The following is a 19953-nucleotide window of genomic DNA, read 5'->3' as shown; positions in this document are numbered from 1 at the left end:
TTCACTTCCTGCCCTGAGCTGTTATATTACTAAAACCATTATATTAATCCTTAAGCCTACTGTAAAACAGTTTTTTTCCATAAATCAAATATGCTACTATTGGTGTTATTTTCAAATCCTTTGGAGACTACAGGTTTAACTCCAGAAATTTATTCTATATTCACCAGAATCAGTATCAATACACAGGGCTAAATATTCTGACTCCATAGAAATTATTCTGGATTTGTACTGCTACATCTGAGGGCAGGATTTTAGTCCACATATCTTTAAAATGGGATTACCTTTCCATTCCTCAATCGTATGTTCTCTTTCATCCAGCTGTTTATCATATATCTGAGGAGGAGGCTGTAGAGCAGAAACAAAGATAGGTCAATAGCCTGTTCTTTTACATTAATAAGTAAATACACAGTCAGACTTTCTGGATGTTTTTTATAGTTGGTCATTAAAGGCATTTAAAAGGCTGAAAAAAGCAGTTTATACTAAAAAACCTCTGCTGCTGCTTCTAATATCACTCCACCCAACAAAGTAGTATGTATCCCTGCCAGTGAGCAACCATCCTGAAAGTCATGCAACACTGCCTTGCAATTATATTAGTCAAACAATCAACATTGGCAGGAATGATGTTACAGCATCAACCAAAATCTGCATTCCTGAGGCTGGAATGTCTTAACCAGAATACAGCGTTTAAAGGAAAGGCCTCTGGAGTTCAGTCAGTGGGGCAGTATCTGGTGGCAACAGACCTGCCTTACCTGTGGACTCCACATTTTGATGTATCTGAGAGGCATTCATGTATGCCGAAAGGCAGCATGGTCTAATAGTTACAGCATGAGACTGGGTGTCAAGATCATCTAACCTTTACTCTTGGCTCCATCAAAGGCATGATACCTCACTGCCTCATTTTCCTATCCATAATATGGGATGAACAGTACTCACCTGCCTGGCCTGAGTGTTGTTCAGAATAATTACTGACTGCCATGAAGATGTGAAGTCTGATAAAAAAGCAAACTCACCTGAGATTTGTCAAACTCAGTTTGCAATTTTTATCAGAATACTAAGATGACGGGTTTTTTCTTTTCATTGCTCCCTTTGTGCGCCCAGACCTACTTCCCCAGTAAGACAGGGCTACCCAGCAAGGAATTCTGCAAACTCAGAGTATATTCATTTTCCAAGCAATACATTCAACTGTGAATTCATAATCTCCAGTCATCATACAGTGAAAATTGTCAGAGTCTTCAGTAAATCTCCCTCCTCACTGAGAGCAATTTGGTCCTGGGAAGAGAAAGTGAGCAAGCCATGTACTGGCCTTTTCAACAGAGGAAGTGGAGCATGGGCTCTGCACTGATAGTTCTGCACAGCTGATGCATCTAGGCCCATTTGTTCATGGTGAGTATGTGAATTCCCTACCTTCTTCATTCTGTACCCCCATATATGTGAAAATAATGGATTGGTTTGTTTGCTGACAATTCCCCTGCTCCCTGTATAAATATATATACAGAAAAGATTTCATCAATCTGAAAAAATAATTTTTAAAAATAATCTGAATTTATAAAAAAAAATTAAAATTTCACAATAAGAAAGAAATTTGGGGGGTGAGAAAAGAAGGCCGAAGAGGGTCTCAGTAATTTTAAAAATGTCTCTTTGAGGTGAAAGAATCAGGCAAGAGGAATGGAGTAAAAGGGATTAGCTTATTGCCTCCCACTGCTTTAATTCCTTCCTACAACCTACTCATTATCATGCTTCCATAAATCCCATAGCATTACCAGCCTTCTAGACTAGCTGATGTTGATGCTCTACTATGGATCCCAATCAGCTGCTTATCCCACTGCTTCCTGTATAAAGTTTCTTAAGATAACGAACCTAGAGCTCAGGATGAGCTTGGAGAATGCACTCCCTTGTTCATCAATAGCTCTAGGAGTTTTCAGGTATCTTGTGGGCAGGCAAACCATTGTTTTCCTATCAGAACTATTCAGTACTGACCACACAATCATTGGGTTGATCTCTGGTTAAGATGGAGAGTGAAATTTTTCCTCACAGGATTTTGAGACAAACACTCCAATGCAGGCTCTGCTTGCAGCAGAAGTGGCTGAGAGCAACAAAGGAAAATTTTCCTAGCAACTACTATGGAATTGGTCCTGCTCAGACACTTCTCCAGAGTTCACATATGGGTGTTCCTCATAGACGATGGCCCAAGCCAAAGCCCACAGAAGGCAAAGAACAATTAACTTCATTGGGTTCTGGAACAGGGCTACAGCTGGGGTCCACAACCTGTAGATCTGCAGCCACATACAGCTTTTTAAGGAGTCATTTGCAGCTCCAGACACTGCCACTGCTGACTCCTTTGTGGCTCCCTGTACTGCCGCCGCTGAAGCAGTACAACTAAATTTCATTGGTTTAATGGCTGGCAGGGCAGCGGAATGGATCCAGCTGTTAAACCAACTGAATTTAGTTCCATTATTTCAGCAACAGCAGGGCAGAGAGCTGCAGGGAGCCCCTCACTACCCTACCAGCCACATCCCTCTGGCTGGTGTGGCTCGGCTCACCCCCACCAGTGGAACACTTCCACACCAGCCTTCCTTTCACTGGGCAAACTGGGCAAAGCGAGTGCCACGGATGGGTTAATCCTGGGGGCCAGATTGGGGGCTGAGGCGAGTTAATCCAGTGGATGGACGGACAGGTTTGGGGCAAAATGACACTTGGGGAGAGGGGGTGTATTTGGGAGCTGAAACAGGTAAAGCCTGGAGACTGGGGCAGGTTTGGGGGCCAAGGAGGGAGAGGTGGGGGCGGGGGTTAGAGCCTCGGAATGGCAGGAGGCATGGAGGGATGATGTGAACATTGCTCCTTCCAGATTAAGGCCCTATTCTCAGGCACAGCATTTTCCTTGTCCTCAGTTGCTCTCCAATCAAGGGCTGAAAGTAAATTAAACTTTCTAACTGGTACAAATAATTGTGTATGCGCTGTTCTTAAAACAGGGCTTACAAACAGTACAGTTTGACGTTATTTATTAAGCACTGTCTCATATTCACACTAATTGTGGATCTTGAAATACTGATTTTTGTAACTGATTTTGAAAAAATGGCTCATCTTGCTGTCTTGGTTGCTGACCCCGGAGCTAGAGGTAAGAGAAACTCCTGTATCTTTGCTCTCTGACAAAGATTTGCATTTTTCAGGTCAGTTTAGTCAGGGCATATAATGAGAGCTAGCTGCTTGGAGAAGCCACTGAAGAAGTTGCACTAGGGGGACCATCCATCCCGTATTTGGCAGTACAGTCCTGTATTTGGTCTGCGAAAAAGGCATCCCTGCTTATTTGTACAAGGGCCTAACTGTCCCGTATTTGGACCCCCCAGCCTGCTGACCTTTTGGAGAGCGTTTGACTGCCATATCCTTGCCATTTCCCTGCGGAGGAGGTGCTGGTGGCTACCACTTCCCCAGGGCTGGGTGGACAGAGGGCCAGTGGCTGCTGCTTCAGTGGGAGTGGAGAGTACCAGCAGCTGCCACCTCCTTCCCAGTTCCCTGGAGCTCGGTGGAGCTGTTCCTCCCCTACATATCTCCCTGTCCTGTATTTGGGCAGGGAGATATGGTCGCCCTAAGTTGCAGTGACCCAGAGGGGATCATGAAGCAACTCACATAACTTCTCTGCAAGTGACAGCTGCATTTGCTGCAAGGCTGTGATCTGGAGCTGAGCTGAGCTGTGCATGTGCACAATGATACTTTTACCACACAATCATACATTATTTCTCAGTCTAATACAGATGAAAACACAGAATAACATCAAACAATGGTCCTAATTTAGATAGATGTGACTACTATTTTCTGCAACTGGGTTTGCGCAAGAAAAAGAGAGTCCATGAGACCTTTTATACACAAAGGGCCTTTGCCTCATCTGCTGCATGCCACATAGCAGACGCAGTGTTCCATGTACGCTTGAAGCCTTCACTAATTCAGTGAACCTTTTGCTCCAGGGTGAACAAAGCAAAGCTTTTAGGGGGTTGTCAGGTGCACATGAGGGTCTGCACAAGCTACACTACAGGAGATGTGTCTGTGACCTGAGCTGAAGCCACGATACCCAGTGAGGTGGCAGAAGGAGCCCAGAGTGGACAAGAAGGCATACTGAAGGCATACGATCACAGATAGGAAGAAGGGCTTTCGAAAACTTGGGGGGGGGGGTCCTTTCAGAAGGTCCCGTCTCCACGGGTGCGTGCGATTCAAAAAGCCGCACTTTCGAATTGCCGCGGATGCCATTATGCTAATGAGGCGCTGCATATTCATTGCAGTGCCTCATTAGCATATTTCGAACCTGCTCATTAACATGCCCCTTTCAAAAGGAAGGGGCACGTATAGACCCAGCCTATCTGTTCCGCCTCCTTACACAATCAAAATATCTTTGGTTAGGTATCTATTAATCTACTCCAGCCAATGTCTCAAGCAGGCAGCTTTCGTTAACAGAAGAGGCTAAAAAAATGGCAGCAATAATTATTTTACAGAAAATAACATCCTGGGAATTAAACTGTTTTAGGGGAATAGGCACAATCTGATCTAACTCTGTATCAAATGCCTATTTAGTTGACAAAGTAGTCAAAGATAAGTGACTGACCTCCAGATCTCACACTGTCCTGGGGGTTCCAGGTACCTTTTCCCATGCTATTTCAGCAGTTACGCTACAAACCTCTCTTTTTTGCATTTTAGACGTCCATTATAAAATTAGGCTGTTGTCAGAAACTTGGCAGGCAGGGGTAACTAATACTAAAATCACAGAAATCATAGAATTATAGGGCTGGAAGACACTGCAGGAGGTCATCAAGTCCAGCCCCTTCTGAAAGCAGGAACAACCCCAACTAAGTCATCTCAGCCAGGACTTTGTTGAGTCAGAACTTAAAAACATCTAGTGATGGAGAGTCTACCACCTCCCTAGATAACCCATTCCAGTGCTTCACCACCCTCCTAGTCAAATAGCTTTTTCCTAATATCCAACCTAGACCTCCCCCACTGCAACTTGAGACCACCGCGCCTTGTTCTGTCGTCTGCCACCACTGAGAACAGCCTCGCTTCATTGTCGTCAGAACCCACCCCCTTCAGGTAGTGGAAGGCTGCTATCAAATCCCTCCTCATTCTTCCCTTCTGCAAGCTAAACAAGCCCAAACACCTCAGCCTGTTCTTGTAGGTCATGTGCTCCAGGCCCCTAATCATTTTTGTTGCCCTCCACTGGACCCTCTCCAATGTGTCCACATCCTTTCGGTATTGTGGGGGGAGGGGCCCAGAATTGGATACAATACTCCAGATATGGCCTCACCATTGCCAAATAAAGGGAAACTATCACTTCTCTAGATCTGCTGGAAATGCTTCTCCTAATGCAACCCCCCATGTGCCATTAGCCTTCTTGTCTAAAAGGGTGCACTGTTGGCTTACATCTCTCTCCTCATCCACTGTAATCCCCAGGTCTCTTTCTGCAAAACCGCTACTTAGCTAATTGGTTCCCAGCCTGTAACTTATTCAGTGTGAGCACATGCTGTTAAGCTTGTCATGCCCATTAGCATTAGTGGGACCCACATGAATGAATCCCTGATCATACAGTATACACAGGTTGTGCTACAATCCACTTAGCATCTGCTATGCACCCATGAATGCAACTGAGCTTCAGCAGGATGTAGGACTCTGCCCATGGGGAATCCATTACAGGATCTTGCACTAAGGATGAAAATTATGGGCCTGACTGCACCACTGTCATGTAAAGTAGCACCCTGAATCCACAAATGGCCTCCTTCATTTCAGTGGGATGGCAAGGATAGTTTTTTCAGAAGGCATAAAGGGAATTAAGTCACCCAGCTAAATCAATGCTTTCTGGGGTGATCAAGGATTTGATCATGTAATTTACGCTAATACTAGTGGGAATCATGTAACTTATTAGCTGATCATCCCTCTGAATATTAGTTACACCGGTCTGCCAAGTTTTTGCTAACAGCCACATTTATAGCTGAGCTCTAAAAATAAAACTTAATAATGTAACCGTGGACAAGGCAGCTGAAGTATCTTGGACCCTAGAAAAGCATGAAGTGGGAGAGTGTGAACCATTGAGCCTAAGGTGCTATTCAGTGTCTGCAAGAGCTTATTTAGACCTGATATTTATTGGAGTTTAACTAGATCGGTTCAGAAACCAATCCAGTTAAATTGGAGCAACTCTTCAGTACGGGCAGTTATATAAAGTTGCCTATAAATAAATCATACTGATGTAAACAATATCATACCAGCATCCCTGAGCCCATATCAGGGACTTATACCACTTCCATTGTATCAGTTTCTAAACAGGAATCATTAAATAGGTACAAGCAAAGAATGGAGAAAAGCCCTAAGGGTGGCAGCATTTACCTGTGTTTTGAGATAGCCATTACCCACTCTGCCCAAAGGGTTGATTTTTGAGATTTAAAAGTGGCAATGTCAATGAAGACTGCAATCCATTTTGGGCGGTGTGGGTTTTTGGTTTTGTTGATACACGTTTAAAACAAACAGTAGTTTGGTGTCATTGGTTGACTTTCAGTTTTTGGTTTTACATTTTATTAAAATTATGCACTTAAAACAGTTTATGTATTCAATTCCTAAGCATTTAATAACACTTTCTACAAAATAAAGAAATTGAGCCATTTATCTTCTCACATCATTTAAGCACTTGTTTTTGTTTTCTAAACATGATGTAACTAATGTGATGAGATACACAAACAGGAAACAACTGCTTCTAATAAATACCTTTTTTAAGTCTGGTGAGCAGAAAACACTCCACTACAGGAAAAAAAAATGAAAGGAAAGTTAATAGACACCAAGTTTAAGCAGGTACCCAGATGCTAGTGAATGCCCCTTTTCTCTACCATGTCCAGCTAAGCGTAGTCATAATTACAGCTGGGAAGGGTAGAGGAAAAAGAACAAGGCTGACAGCTTCTTCCTCCTGCTGAGTTAAATTCCACTCTCAATGGGATGATGCCCGTGTCCATATAGACCTAGTAACACCACAGTAAAGATACTCGGAGGGACTGGAATGAGTCCTAGAGCTGCAGTAGTCAACAAGATCAGGCAATCTGTGCTGGGCAACCATAAAGCTTTCAGGGGAGGCTGTAAAAAATAATGGTGTGAGACTAAACAATCTGTTTAATGGGGTAGGTCTACACAGCACAGTTATTTTGAAATAACTATCTTAGCATCTACACAATGCAACTGCTAGTTCGAAATAATTTTCCAAGAGTGGTTGGCTTATTTTGAAATTGGTAAACCTCATTGCATAAGGAATAGCACCTATTTAAAATTGTTATTTTACAGGGACTTTGTAGACAGGGAAGAGGGCCTATTTCGAAATAAGTGATAGGGCATCCAATAGGTCTATTTCCAAATAGGTTCTATGTGTGCAGATGCTCTATTTCACAATGGCCAAGTGTTATTTCGAAATGCATTTTGTCTGTAGCTGTGTTATTTTGAAATAAGCTATTTTGGAATAGCTCTTCCAGAATAGTTTATTTCAGAAAAAATGCTGTGTAGACGTAGCCATGGTTTGGCTCCTCTTAAAGGGGCACCAAATAAAAATACCTTTTCATTTTGTAACATCTCAAGTTGTTTTTATTCTTTTTTTTCAAAATCTTAACATGTACCCCTAGGAAAAGGTGGTAGGGCAAGACCCCCTGGAGAAATGAAGTCCCTTATTTAGTCATTTAACAAATGTGCAGGGACAATCGCAATGCATGACACTTGATGCTGCCCAGCTACAGTCCCTGGATTGGGATGAACCCCACATTCAGTCCCCTGGTAAGTGACAGGCCAGAGGGGTACTGTATCCCTCAGAAATCTGTCAGGAATGTGTTTGGTTAAAATTCATTCACTGTTTGTGATAAAATGGAGAGAAGGAAAACTGATATTTGTATGGCAGAATGTAACTCAGATGCTGATGCACAGGTGACCTCACTCTCACCTACCCTGTTCAAAACACTGTCTAATGCCAAGGATACACAAAATCCCACTAGACATCAGGCAGACAAGACCAAAAGCTGCATTGTTATCGTGCACCAGCAGGAAGTGCTTTGAAAGTCAAAGCTAGTGTACAGAGTCACTCAGATGGCAAACAAAACCAGCTGCTCTGTAGAGCTCAGCAAGGCATGTTTTCATGAATAATTTAAACACACCAGGTTAAAACGCTCACACTGAAGCAGATAGCATCTGATAAAAACACACACAAAATGAATACCAGATTTGAGGCTTTATCCTGGAGAATATACATTCAGGATGAAGAACCTCTAGCAGTTACCAAAAGATATCTGTACAGATGAAAGCAAAGTTTTGAGAGAAATGTTTGCTAAAGATAGAATGGGCCATGGAGAAGTAATACGCAGCTAGGGAGATATCACGATAAGATACAATAAACAGAATAGCCTAGATGTGGATGAAATAGAGGTAACAATAATATTTTCACCTGGCAGCAAAAATATAGCAATCTAAGAACGGAATAGAATAAATGTCTGTCATTTATTCATGGTGGCTGTAGTTCAGACATTGAAGACACTAACTACCAGTGCTTGCTACTGCAGGCACAGAATGCTGAAGAATCAGAGAGGGCAGTGCAGAGCATGGAGGAAAACTGGCAGCATGTGAACCTCCAGAAGAAGAACGAGAAGGTTACCCCCAATGTAAACAGAGGTAAGAAACTGAGCCCATGCACTCTGCACAGATACTATGGCAGGGAATGGTTTGGAATTTATCTGAGGGAAGGAATGAGAAGAAGACCCTATCAACCAGAAGGCATGGGATATATTGTCTTGGGGTTTGGAGGTTCCATGACCACCACACCCAAGAGAAAGAGATGGGTGGTGGTTCGGGGACTTCCTCTTAAGGGGGTACAGAGTCATCAATCTGCCGTCCAGATTGAGAAACTCGAGAAGTGTGCTGCTTGCCTGGAGCTAGAATTCAGTCTTTTGGAGAGTGTTGGGAACAATTTCCTAGTGCAAGTGCTGGAGGAACCAACTAGGATGTCATGCTCCTCTTGACCTGAAGCTCCCGAACAGGGAAGAATTGATAGGGAAAGTAGGAATAGGTGTTAACTTGGGCAACCATGACCAAGAGATGGTTGAGTTCAGGAAACCATCCTAATAAAAGCAAGAAAGCAGAACAGCAGAATAAGGATCCCGCACTTCAGAAAAGCAGACTTTGACTCTCTCTGAGAACTGATGGGTAGAATCCCCTGGGAGGCTAACATGTGGAGGAAAGGAGTCTAAGAGAGCTTGCTGTATTTTAAAGATGCTTTATTGAGGGTATAGGAACAAACCAAACCAACGTGCACCAAGAATTGCAATACAGCAGGTGATCCGTTCGGCTTCATGGAGAAATCTTCAGCGAGCTTTAACACAAAAAAGGAAGCTTATAAAAATTTAAACTTGTACAGATGACGAAGGAGGAGCATAAACATATTGCACAAAGCACAAGTGCCGTTCCAGCTACAAAGGGACGTTAACAAAAAGTGTTTCTACAGGAATGTTAGCAACAAGATGTGGTCAGGGAAGGTGTGGGACCCTTACTGAATGGGGAAGGCAACCTAGTAACAGGTGATGGGAGAAAAGCTGAAGTATTCCATTTTTTTTGCCTGCTTTTTCCACATAATGTCAGCTCCCAGACTGCTGCACTGAGCAGCACAGTGTGGGGAGGAGGTGAACAGCTCTCAGTATTGAAAGAGCAGGTTAAGGATTATTTTTAAAAGCTGAACCTGCACAAGTCAGTGAGGCCAGATCTAATACAGCCAAGGGTCCTGAGAAGCTGGCTGATGTGATTAAAGAGCCACTGGCCATTAATTTGAAAACTCACGGTGATCAGGGGATATCCAGGATAACTGGAAAAATGAAAATGTAGCACCCATGTTTAAAAAAGTGAAGAAAGAGAATTAAGGGACCTACAGACCCAGTCAAGCTCACCTCAATCCCTGGAAAAATCATGGAGCAGGTCCTCAAAGTATCCATGTTGAAACACCTGGAGGGGAGGAAGATGAGGAACATTCAACACGGATATACCCGTGCAAGTTATGCCTGACCAACCTAATAGCTTTTGATATGGGCTCCCACAGAATTCTTGCCAGTAAGTTAAAGTATGGCTTGGATTAATGGACTATAAGGTGGTCAGACAGCTGGAAAGACATTTGGGCTCAAAGACGAGTGATCAATGGCTCAAACTCTAATTGGCAACTGGTATCAAGTGGAATGCCCTAGGAGTCTATGCTAAGGCCATTGTTCAACATCTTCCTTATTGATCTGGATGATGCAGATTCTTTCTGTGCATGCATTTCACACTCAGCTCGTTCATGGATAATACTAATTTAGCAGAGAAGTAGCTATGTTGGCGGGTAGGGATAGGGTCCAGAGTGACCTAGATATTGTGGGATTTGGCCAAAAGAAATCTGGCAAGGTTGAAGAAGGATAAGTGCAGAATCCTTCACTTAGGATGGAAGAATCCCATGCACTGCTATGGGCTATGGATGAATTGGCTACCTGACAGTTCTGCAGAAAAGGACATGATGATTATAGTAGACGAGAACCAGGATATGAGTCAACCTTGTTGCCATGAAGGCTAACAGCACATTGGGCTGCATTAGTAGGAGCACTGTCAGTAGATTGAGGGAAGTGATTATACCCCTCTATTTGGCACTGCTGAGGCCACTTCTGGAATACTATGTCCAATTTTGGACCTCCACTACAGAAAAAATTGGATAGAGTCCAATGGAAGGCAATGAAAATGATTAAGGGTGTGGAGCACATGACTTATGAGGCTAGGTGGAGTAAACTGGGCTTATTTAGTGTGCCGAAGAGAAGAATGAGGGGTGGAGGGGATTTGATGGCAACTTTCAACTACATGAAGGGGAGTTCTAGAGAGGATGGAGGCAGACTGCTCTCAGTGGTGAGAGATGACAGAACAAGGAGCAATGGTCTTGAATTGCAGTGAGGGAAGGTCTAGACCAGATATCAGAAAAACTATTTCACTAAAACTATTTCACTAGGTGAATGATGAAGCACCAGAATTGGTTGCCTAGGAAGGTGTTAGAATCTCCTTTTAATGCCAAGTCTGAAAAAGCCCTGGCCAGAATGATTTAGTTGGGGTTGATCCTGCTTTGAGTAAGGAATTGGACTCGATGATCTCCTAACAGCTCTTCCAACCTAATCTTCTAAGATTCTACGATAAAATCAAAGTCATATGAAATATGCTTATAGTTAGAAATTAAATTGGCACACGTATTCCACTAAACACATCGGAAGGATGATGTTATGGTCTACAAGAGAAAAATTAAAGTTAAATTATTTAAATTCTAATTCTGGGTTGAGAAGGAATTTCCTGTAACTTCAGGAATTCACTTTACCTTTTTGAGCTTTGTTTTTCCCAGTCACAAAATAATACAGTGCTGGTTTTCTCACAGGATTGCCATGAGACTAATTTATGCCTGTCAATACATTTTGGAGGAATGGGTTATATCAGTGCAGAGTGTTATTGTGGGGCCTGATCCCACATATCTTACACTATTCATTTCCCAACTTCAGTAGGATTTTAGGGTGCACTAGGAGGATAGAACTATTTACCTCAGCAGTAGCATTCATATTTCAATCCCAAATAATATATTGAGTCAGATCATGTCTAAAAATGGTTCTGGTCTGGACTTTGACCAACACTGAGGCTCCTGATGGAGTAGTTAAACTAAAATTCAGTTCCTGTCTGTCATCCCATGGTGATCTTAATCCCAACACTAAATACAGGATAGGATGAAATGTCTATCATTGTTGCTAGGGCAAACAGCCTCACTGGGCCCACATTCTAGACTTTTGACTAGACAGAGTCTTTTCCTCACACGTTCATAATGCTGTAAATCTAAGGAGAGGAGGGGGGGAGCAGCTGTGAAGAGGTCTGAAAAGTAGTGCTGTTGCCCTTCTTTACTCTTCCCTGGATACGGCACTGGAGAGTGGACGATGGACTGACAGAAGAGGACAGATTAGCTCCTGACATGCAAGGGTTTGCTCATGGCATTAATATGAACACATGAAGGTTCTACAGATGCTGGTTTTCTGCAAGGTATTCTTATTTCAGGCTGTACTGGTTCGATAATGAATTTTAAAACATTAACATAGGCTTGTCATTTTTAAGCAGTTCTAGTTGGAGAGTCATGCTTTTCTGAGACAGAGCTATTTAGCTTGAGACCAGATCCTGCTACCCAGACACTGAGAAGTACCTCACACCACAAACTATCCTTTTGATACTGGTAGCAGGATCAGGCCCTCAGTGACTCGCTAAGCAATGAAAGGTTACATAAGATAGAGAATAGTTATCACTCACTTCATTCTCCATTGCCAGGTTCCCTCTGGTCCACACATTGCATGTCTAGCCGACAAGAAAGCTAGATTACATCATTCAGGCCCAGGTCCACACTGGAGGCTGTGGCAAGCTGAAGTCTTACAAGATAGTCCTAGAGGGATTGTGCCGCATTATGACAAAGAAATCCCTCACAAAATTTACTGTCCCAAAGTCAGTGTGTGACCTTTGTACCATTCCTGAGAATGTAGCAGAATGATTCCCGCCCCACCACACACATCTGGCCATCTTTCCCTCCACTGCATCCATTTATTTGCAGCAGCTAGACAGCATTCAATGGGTGGGTAGAAAAGAACAGCTACTGAACTACTGAAAACAGTGGCTATACGACACGAAGACACAATATAATTTGGTTTCACACAAACTATTGGCTGAGTTTGAAGCCAGCATGTCTATTTCACTCTGCTGTCTAGGATGATGGACAGCTATTCCATCAACACACCCAGACACACATACCCAGAAAGAAAATTGCTTGATTAGAGTTAGCTGGGTACTAGTATAGCAATGCTAACTTTTGACTCTGCACCAAGTCTTGACACAATAAGTCCTTTTATGGGCATCTCCATTAACAGTTGTCCTATCACTAATTTGTCCCTCTGTATCCAACACCTACTGAACAACTGACAGCTGAGTGGTGGAGAAGGAAAGGAAAATGGGTCAGTGTCTTGTTCATCTGAAGTTAGCAACTCACTATGTGCTAAAGCCACAATTCCCTATTCAGGGATCAATTGTATGGGCCAGAGCAAGTGCACAAGATGCAGGGGGAGAGGATGATGAAAGGATCCCCCTCCAACCTGGCACCCCAGTAAAGGGACCAGGTGCAGTTCCATTGGGGTCACTTGACCATGTTACTTCACAAGTAATAGGCTAACAAGGAGCAGAATTATTCTCCGTAACACATACCTGCTAAGATCCATTTTGAGTCTCCCTACATGCCTGAGTTCCTCTCTAGTGACTGGTTCACTAAAAAGTCTACTAACTAGAGCCACCAGTTCATGGAGAAAAAATGTATGTCTGGCAAGTATTAGTCAACCAAATGTGCTAGGAACAGTTTTACAAAAAATACACAGGCTCCAATACCTGTAAACTGCATTCATCAAGCATTTGCAAATACTGAGCAAAACTCATAAAACTCATAATTATTTCATTAACAGGTCACAAACAGGAAAATTTCTCTCAATGAACAGTTCAGTTTGTTCTAATGATACTCAAGAAGTAAATGCCCTATTCTGGCCATATTTCAACAAAAGATGCCATAAGCACGCCATGAACTACCACTAAGTACAATCACAAAAATAATGCATCAAGGATATCCCAAACTCTAAATTTCTTTAAAGTCAAAACACTCAGTTCTAAATCTAAAGACAACCACAGTGGAACAGAATGAACAAATAAGAGTGATATTTTGGAATTATTTTGAAAAGTGGCAGTGCAGCAGAATTTTGAAAGAAGTGATAGGTAACAGCCAGCATGGATTTGTAAAGAACAAATCATGCCAAACCAATCTGATAGTTTTCATTGACAGGATAAAAAGTCTTGTGGATAATGGAGAAGTGGTGGATGTGGTATACCTAGACTTTAATAAGGCATTTGATATGGTCTGACATGATCTTCTTATCAATAAACTGGACAAACACAACTTAGACGTGGTTACTATACGGCGAGTGCATAACTGGATGGATAATCATTCACAGTCATGCTGGAAGGGCATAAGAAGTTGGGTTCTGCATGGGTCTGTTTTGGGTTCTGTTCAATATCTTCATCAACTATTTAGATATTGGCATAGAAAGTATGCTTAGTAAATTTGCAGATGATACCAACCTGGGAGGGGTGGAAACTGCTTTGGAGGATAGGATCATAATCCAAATTTATCTGGACAAACTGGAGAAACGGTCTGAAGTAAACAGGATGAAATTTAATAAGGACAAATGCAAAGTGCTCCACTTAGGAAGGACTAATCAGTTTCACACATGCAGAATACCAAGTGACTGTCTAGTAAGGAGTACTACAGAAAGGGATTTAGGGGTCATAGTGGACCACTAGCTTAATATGAATCAACAGTGTGATGCTGTTGCAAAGACAACAAATAAGATTCTGGGATGCATTAACAGTAGTGTTGTGAGCAAGACACGAGAAGTCATTCTTCTGCTCTACTCAGGGCTGTTTAGGCCTCAGTTGGAGTATTGTGTCCAGTTTTGGGCACCGCATTTCAAGAAAGATGTGGAGAAATTGGAGAAGGTCCAGACAAAATTAACAAGCATGATTAAAGGTCTAGAGAACATGAGCTATGAGGGAAGACTGAAGGAATTTGGCTTGTTTAGTTTATTAAAGAAAAGACTGAAAGGGGGTATGATAGCAGTTTACAAGTACCCAAGAGACTATTACAAGGAGGAGGGAGAAAAAATGTTTTGTCTTAGCCTCTGAAGATAGGACAAGAAGCAACGGGCTTAAACTGCAGCAAAGGTGGACTTTAGGAAAAACTTCCTAACTGTCAGGGTGGTTAAACATTTGAATAAATTCCCTAGGGAGGTTGGGGATATATTTAAGAGCAGGTTAGCTAGCCATCTACCAGGGATGCTCTAGATGGTACTTGGTCCTGTTGTGAGGGCAGGGGCCTCAACTCAGTGACCTCTTGAGGTCCCTTCATTTCTAGTGTTCTATGAGTCTATGAGTCTATGAAAAGCAAAAATCTGTGAATGAATATGTTAGATAATTAAAAGCAGCAAAGAGCTAGAATAATCAAATGTCCAGATTAGAGTGCCTCAGTGGATTACATCCTGAGACTATTCAGTAGAAGAATTTGACAAATGCTGCAAAATATATTCATTTTAACAAAATTGTGACTTCACTTCTGTATATTCCTGTCCTTAAATCTCTTCCCAGAATTTATGGAAGTGAAATTTTGTTTGCAAGTCTGTTCACAGAAAGAGAAAGCAACATGCTTAGACATGCAAAGAAATTCCTTTGTGGACTGGGATCTTTCTGTCATCGAACAGAAACAGAACCATACGATCACACAGCAAAAACCATGAGTGAAGAATAATACAATCTCACGCAGTTCACAAGCAATCCTTATGCTGTTATATGTTTGCATAAATCATTTGTCAAATAATTCCAGTAATGAACATCAATTCTAAACCTGTTCATAAATAATTCACAAAGAAACATGGCATCTAAATTGCCTGAATAAACTGTTCAAGACAGTAATATGTTTCATTTGCTTTTTTCACTTCCTTGATAGAAAGACTCTCAGCACAGCTAAAATACAAAAATCAAGATCTTAGGGAATTGTGTTCCTTAACTGCAAAAGGGGAGACTATAAATCCACTCCATGCAATGGCAAATGATCAGCTTTCACCAACTCAGAGCCTTTCACACAAGGCATTGTTATCTCTTGGTTTACAAACTATGCAGATAAGTACAGAAAGGCTACCAGTTACTGCTCCTATGTTTGGATCACATCTCTACTGCTTTTGGATCTAAAGTTTTTTGTTATGGTTCATTCCAGACATAGGGATCAGCTGCAAAATTTAGATACACGTGGGTAGTTGGAGTCCATCCTGACCTTCCAAAGCTCAGATTTAGAATCAGAGTTTTGTTTTGGACCCGTTGCTGTTGAAAAAGCACCCCTACTGAAATGTACCAGTTGTCTAACACAAAGCAGTTTTTTCAAAGTACATGGTAACACTAACACTATAGTTTAGGAACAGAGTAAAAACTGCTTTGTCCAATTAAAACTGGAGAGGGGATTTTAGGTAGACAGACAGCAATTATCAGCTTTCAACTTGTTGCGGGCACTGGAATCTGTAAATCTGTGATTGCAGAAACTGCCCAGGGAAGATTAATGACCAGAAAGAATTGGCACCACTTCTGCAGCTTTGCTTCAATACAGACTGACACAGGGGCAAGACTAGCTCATGAATCACTCTGGCACTTCCTAGCAAATGTATATTTTCTTTGGAGGTCTCTCATATTAGTATTAGCTAGACCCAAGGCCACTGGTCTTAACAAGATCTAATAAGACTACAATGAAAGGAAACAATTTCCATATCCATTCCATGATGTATGTCAAATGATATGGTGGAAAATGTTTGGCTGTTCATACCCCAAATGTCCTCCAGAAACTATAATAAAGGGTAATCAAGTCAAAAGGGGGCAGAGTACAATGTCACTGCTTAACTCTGGCACAGTATCTTGTATTGCAATTGTGGAAAATTAGAAGAGACAGCGTTACAAACAGAGCTGTACAGGTAGCACAGGAAATGCACTCAGGGAGTCCACAGAACATGTCAAAATAGAAACTAATTCACACAAAAGAATAATTTACAGCATACTTAGTCTATGCACTGCGTTAAACTGCAGAAGGTTATCCAACCAAATAATAAAGCTATTCCAGGAGTCTTGATGCATATGTACGGCAGTTGACAGATTGGCAACGACTATCCATAGCTTCAGCCAAGAGGAAATAAGCCATTGCAGATTTTAAGCAGGAAAAATAATTGTATTGCCAAACAAAAGTTATCATGTGCTGTTCTGGTATCTTCCTTTTAAATTAACTAAAAGCCATTTCTGACACCGGCTTTTTACAAAGGAACAGAAAGCTAGAACTTGAACTGATGTTCAGGCAAAAGTAAACTTTTCTTTCAGTAAAGCAAAAATTAATGTCCCCATCACCAAATTTCTGGAAGTCAGACTGAGGGCTCAATACACACCCCTGCAACACATAAAAGAAAATGACTAAAAGAACAGATAGCTAATGTGCCTCTGCTATAATATTTTGACAAACTCACACAACCATCACAGCCCCTCCCCATGCCCAGTGTAGATGCAATTCAGACAGTGACTGCCTTTTTTAAGAGATGAAGCAAGAAGCAAGTGATATCCAACCGAGACAAATTCTCTTTGGAAAGTAATTACCCAATGACTCACAATTAGCCACTATAGGCATGTCAGCATTAGCAGAAGGAAATTTAAGATTTAATAAACTGATAATGGTAAAAACAAGCATCACTGTTTTTCAAGTGTCCCTGCTGAAATGAGATCTGTAAATTAAGGTGCCCTACAAGTAGTCAGACCTTTTTCATAATGAGACACACATGACTTGCACGAAATACAATAGCTATTCATTCAGCCCGCTCTCCCCTATTTATGCTGCCATATAATCTTCCTTCCTTTCAGGTCTGCTATGAACTGTATTGGGTCTCTGAATGATAATAGAAAAGTGGCATCAATTAAATTCACTACAAAGGTGCTGAGACACAGTTCTATAGTGTGCTGCATATTGGAGGAACAAAACATAGCATGTTTTAAAGAAGTAATCCTTGTGGCAGGACAGATGGAGATAACAGCTGAGGAAGTTGATGTTTGGCAAGTTTGTTAACTACAATTCAGCTGGGTAAAGAACTACAAGTGAGAACTAACAAAGGAACATTCTGAAAAGATGCAATTTGGACACAGGCAACACGTCAGAACAAATAACTGGATCAAAACCCTGGTTCCTTTAACTTTGAACAATTGTGCATTACTTCTGCAGGTAACCCACCATCTTGTGAAGTGTTACCAAAGACGCAACACTATGTTCACTTAGGGGCAGATTCTGCCACTTACTCACATTGAACCACACCTTATTCCATTGAAATCAATGTGGGAATGTCTGAAACATGGAATTACTCAGCGGGCTTGTCTACACTACCACCTTCCTTCGAAGGAAGGTGGTAGTGTAGAAAAGCCCCTCAAAATTTTGAGGAGTAAGGGGACTTCGAAGTTGCCCCAGCACTTCGAAGTACTGGCGGCTGAGCTGCAGCTAGATGCAAGCTGGTACTTCAAAATTTAAAACTTCGAAGTTGCCGCAGGTGCGAATTTGCTTAATAAAGTGCTGCCTATGCACGGCAGCACTTCATTAGTAAACTCCCAACACCCTAATTACCATCCTTCCTTCGAAGGAAGGTGGTCATGTAGACAAGCCCAACACAAGTCAGGGTGGCAAAATCTGTCCTTTCTATTATAATAGTGTGGGCCTCATTCTCTGTTTCTTTGCACCTTGTGTAGACATATACCCTTCTGCTGAGTGCAAAATGGGTCTGAAACGCTTCCACCAGTGGAAGGGAATAGAGAAAGTGGTTTGATAGCTTCCATACCCCTCTGTTTGCAGTGTTGTTGTAGCCCTGTTGGCCCCAGGCTTTGAGAGAGACAGTGCATGAGGTAATATATTTTATCAGTTGGTAATAAAGACAAACCTTCAAGCCCCACAGAGCTCTTCTTCCTCTTTGCACAGGTACAACTGGTGACACAAGGAGAAGGGCAGCAGAGAATCAGGTGCACAAAGCTACATTCTCTAACAATATGTGGTTCCCCCCATACCTGAGTGGCAGGAGCTCCCTATTCAAATCCTTTCTCCAGCATAGAGGAGGGGGAAATTGAACTTGGGCCTTCCAGGTGAGTGTTCTCACCACTGGTCTAAATATTATAAAGAAGGGCACTACCACCTTCTCCACCTCTTCTTCTGGCCAAAGCTACCTGACTCCAGGAAATGGACTCCCATTCATGGATCATTCAAGTGAGTAGGGGCATGCCTGTATTTAGGCACCTACCTCCTTCATGACAGGGGAGGGGTTTAGCACATGCCCTGAGCATTCAGCTTCTCCCTTTTGCTGATTAGATGGCTCCACACCTAGATACTTTGCTCAGACTTTGTGGATCACAGTGGTATTGCTGTAATTTCTGTAGGTGTCTAAAAGCTAGGCACTTTAATGCCCAGCATTGCAATACCTACGCCCTACGTACACCTGGGCCTGTGTAAAGGCAACCTCTTCTTAAACCTCCTACAGCAAGTAGATTCACAACTGACAAGAGAGTTCATTTCTCTGCCAGTGGATAGCCTCCCTTTTTTCAGGGTGCTCTGTTTCCCCCCCATCCCACTGGAGTGTAAGAGCTTTGCCAAAGGCTTTAATGAGAGCACAATCTGGCTCTTAAAGCATCTAAGCAACAAATTAGGTCACTGGAAGCAGTGTCAATGCCTTTTGGGCCCATTAAGTGATTCTTATATATGTCAGTCTCAGCATTCCTCCCCTCAGGGACCAGCCTTCCTGAATGCCTCAAATTACAGTATCCAACATATTCTAAAATAGCAAAGGAATTTTAAATTACTCCCTATTATCCTCTTTATTGTTTGCAGTGCTCAATGTTACCAGGAAAGAGGGAATTGCACCTTTTGAGAAGGGGGAACTGTATGATAGAGATAATGTAGAGCCATGTGTGCCCCATATCATGGAGTAGATCTGTGACAGTCAAGAGACCTGCATCCAATGCCTGAGTCCTATTTGCAGCCAACATCAGTTTAAGATGGAAGGGAGAATATCAGGTTCATTAATAGTAACATTTCTAAAGATATGAGGCCAGTTTGGCTCATAAAGATGTCACACTTATCTTCACCAAACCTGGCAAAGTGGGTCTCTGCCCACAAAAGCTTATGCTCCAATAAGTCTGTTAGTCTATAAGGTGCTGGAAGACTTCTTGATGTCAGGGATGGTAATAGGTCCTGCTGTGAGCACAGGGGACTGTCCTCAATGACCTCTCAAGGTCCCTTCCAGT

At 42.2% G+C, this 19953-nt stretch overlaps 1 protein-coding gene across 5 annotated transcripts in view; it reads right to left on the bottom strand.

Moving 5' to 3' along the window:
* Positions 1-19953, bottom strand: part of MAPK10 (mitogen-activated protein kinase 10) — a 117661-nt gene that overhangs the window by 12648 nt on the left and 85060 nt on the right. For 4 of the 5 annotated variants that reach the window (XM_074992002.1, XM_074992003.1, XM_074992004.1 and 1 more), the window contains one exon: positions 282-345. In XM_074992002.1, the coding sequence (XP_074848103.1) occupies positions 282-345 (64 nt within the window). Of the gene's footprint in view, positions 1-281; positions 346-6735; positions 6769-19953 lie in introns of all 5 variants that reach the window. The other variant, XM_074992007.1, reaches the window with a different exon arrangement.

This window comes from Carettochelys insculpta, chromosome 4 (assembly GCF_033958435.1).
Source record: "Carettochelys insculpta isolate YL-2023 chromosome 4, ASM3395843v1, whole genome shotgun sequence".
Taxonomy (NCBI): Eukaryota; Metazoa; Chordata; order Testudines; family Carettochelyidae; genus Carettochelys; species Carettochelys insculpta.
Note: the sequence above shows the minus strand (reverse complement) of the source record. Positions and strands in the feature narration are given on the sequence as shown.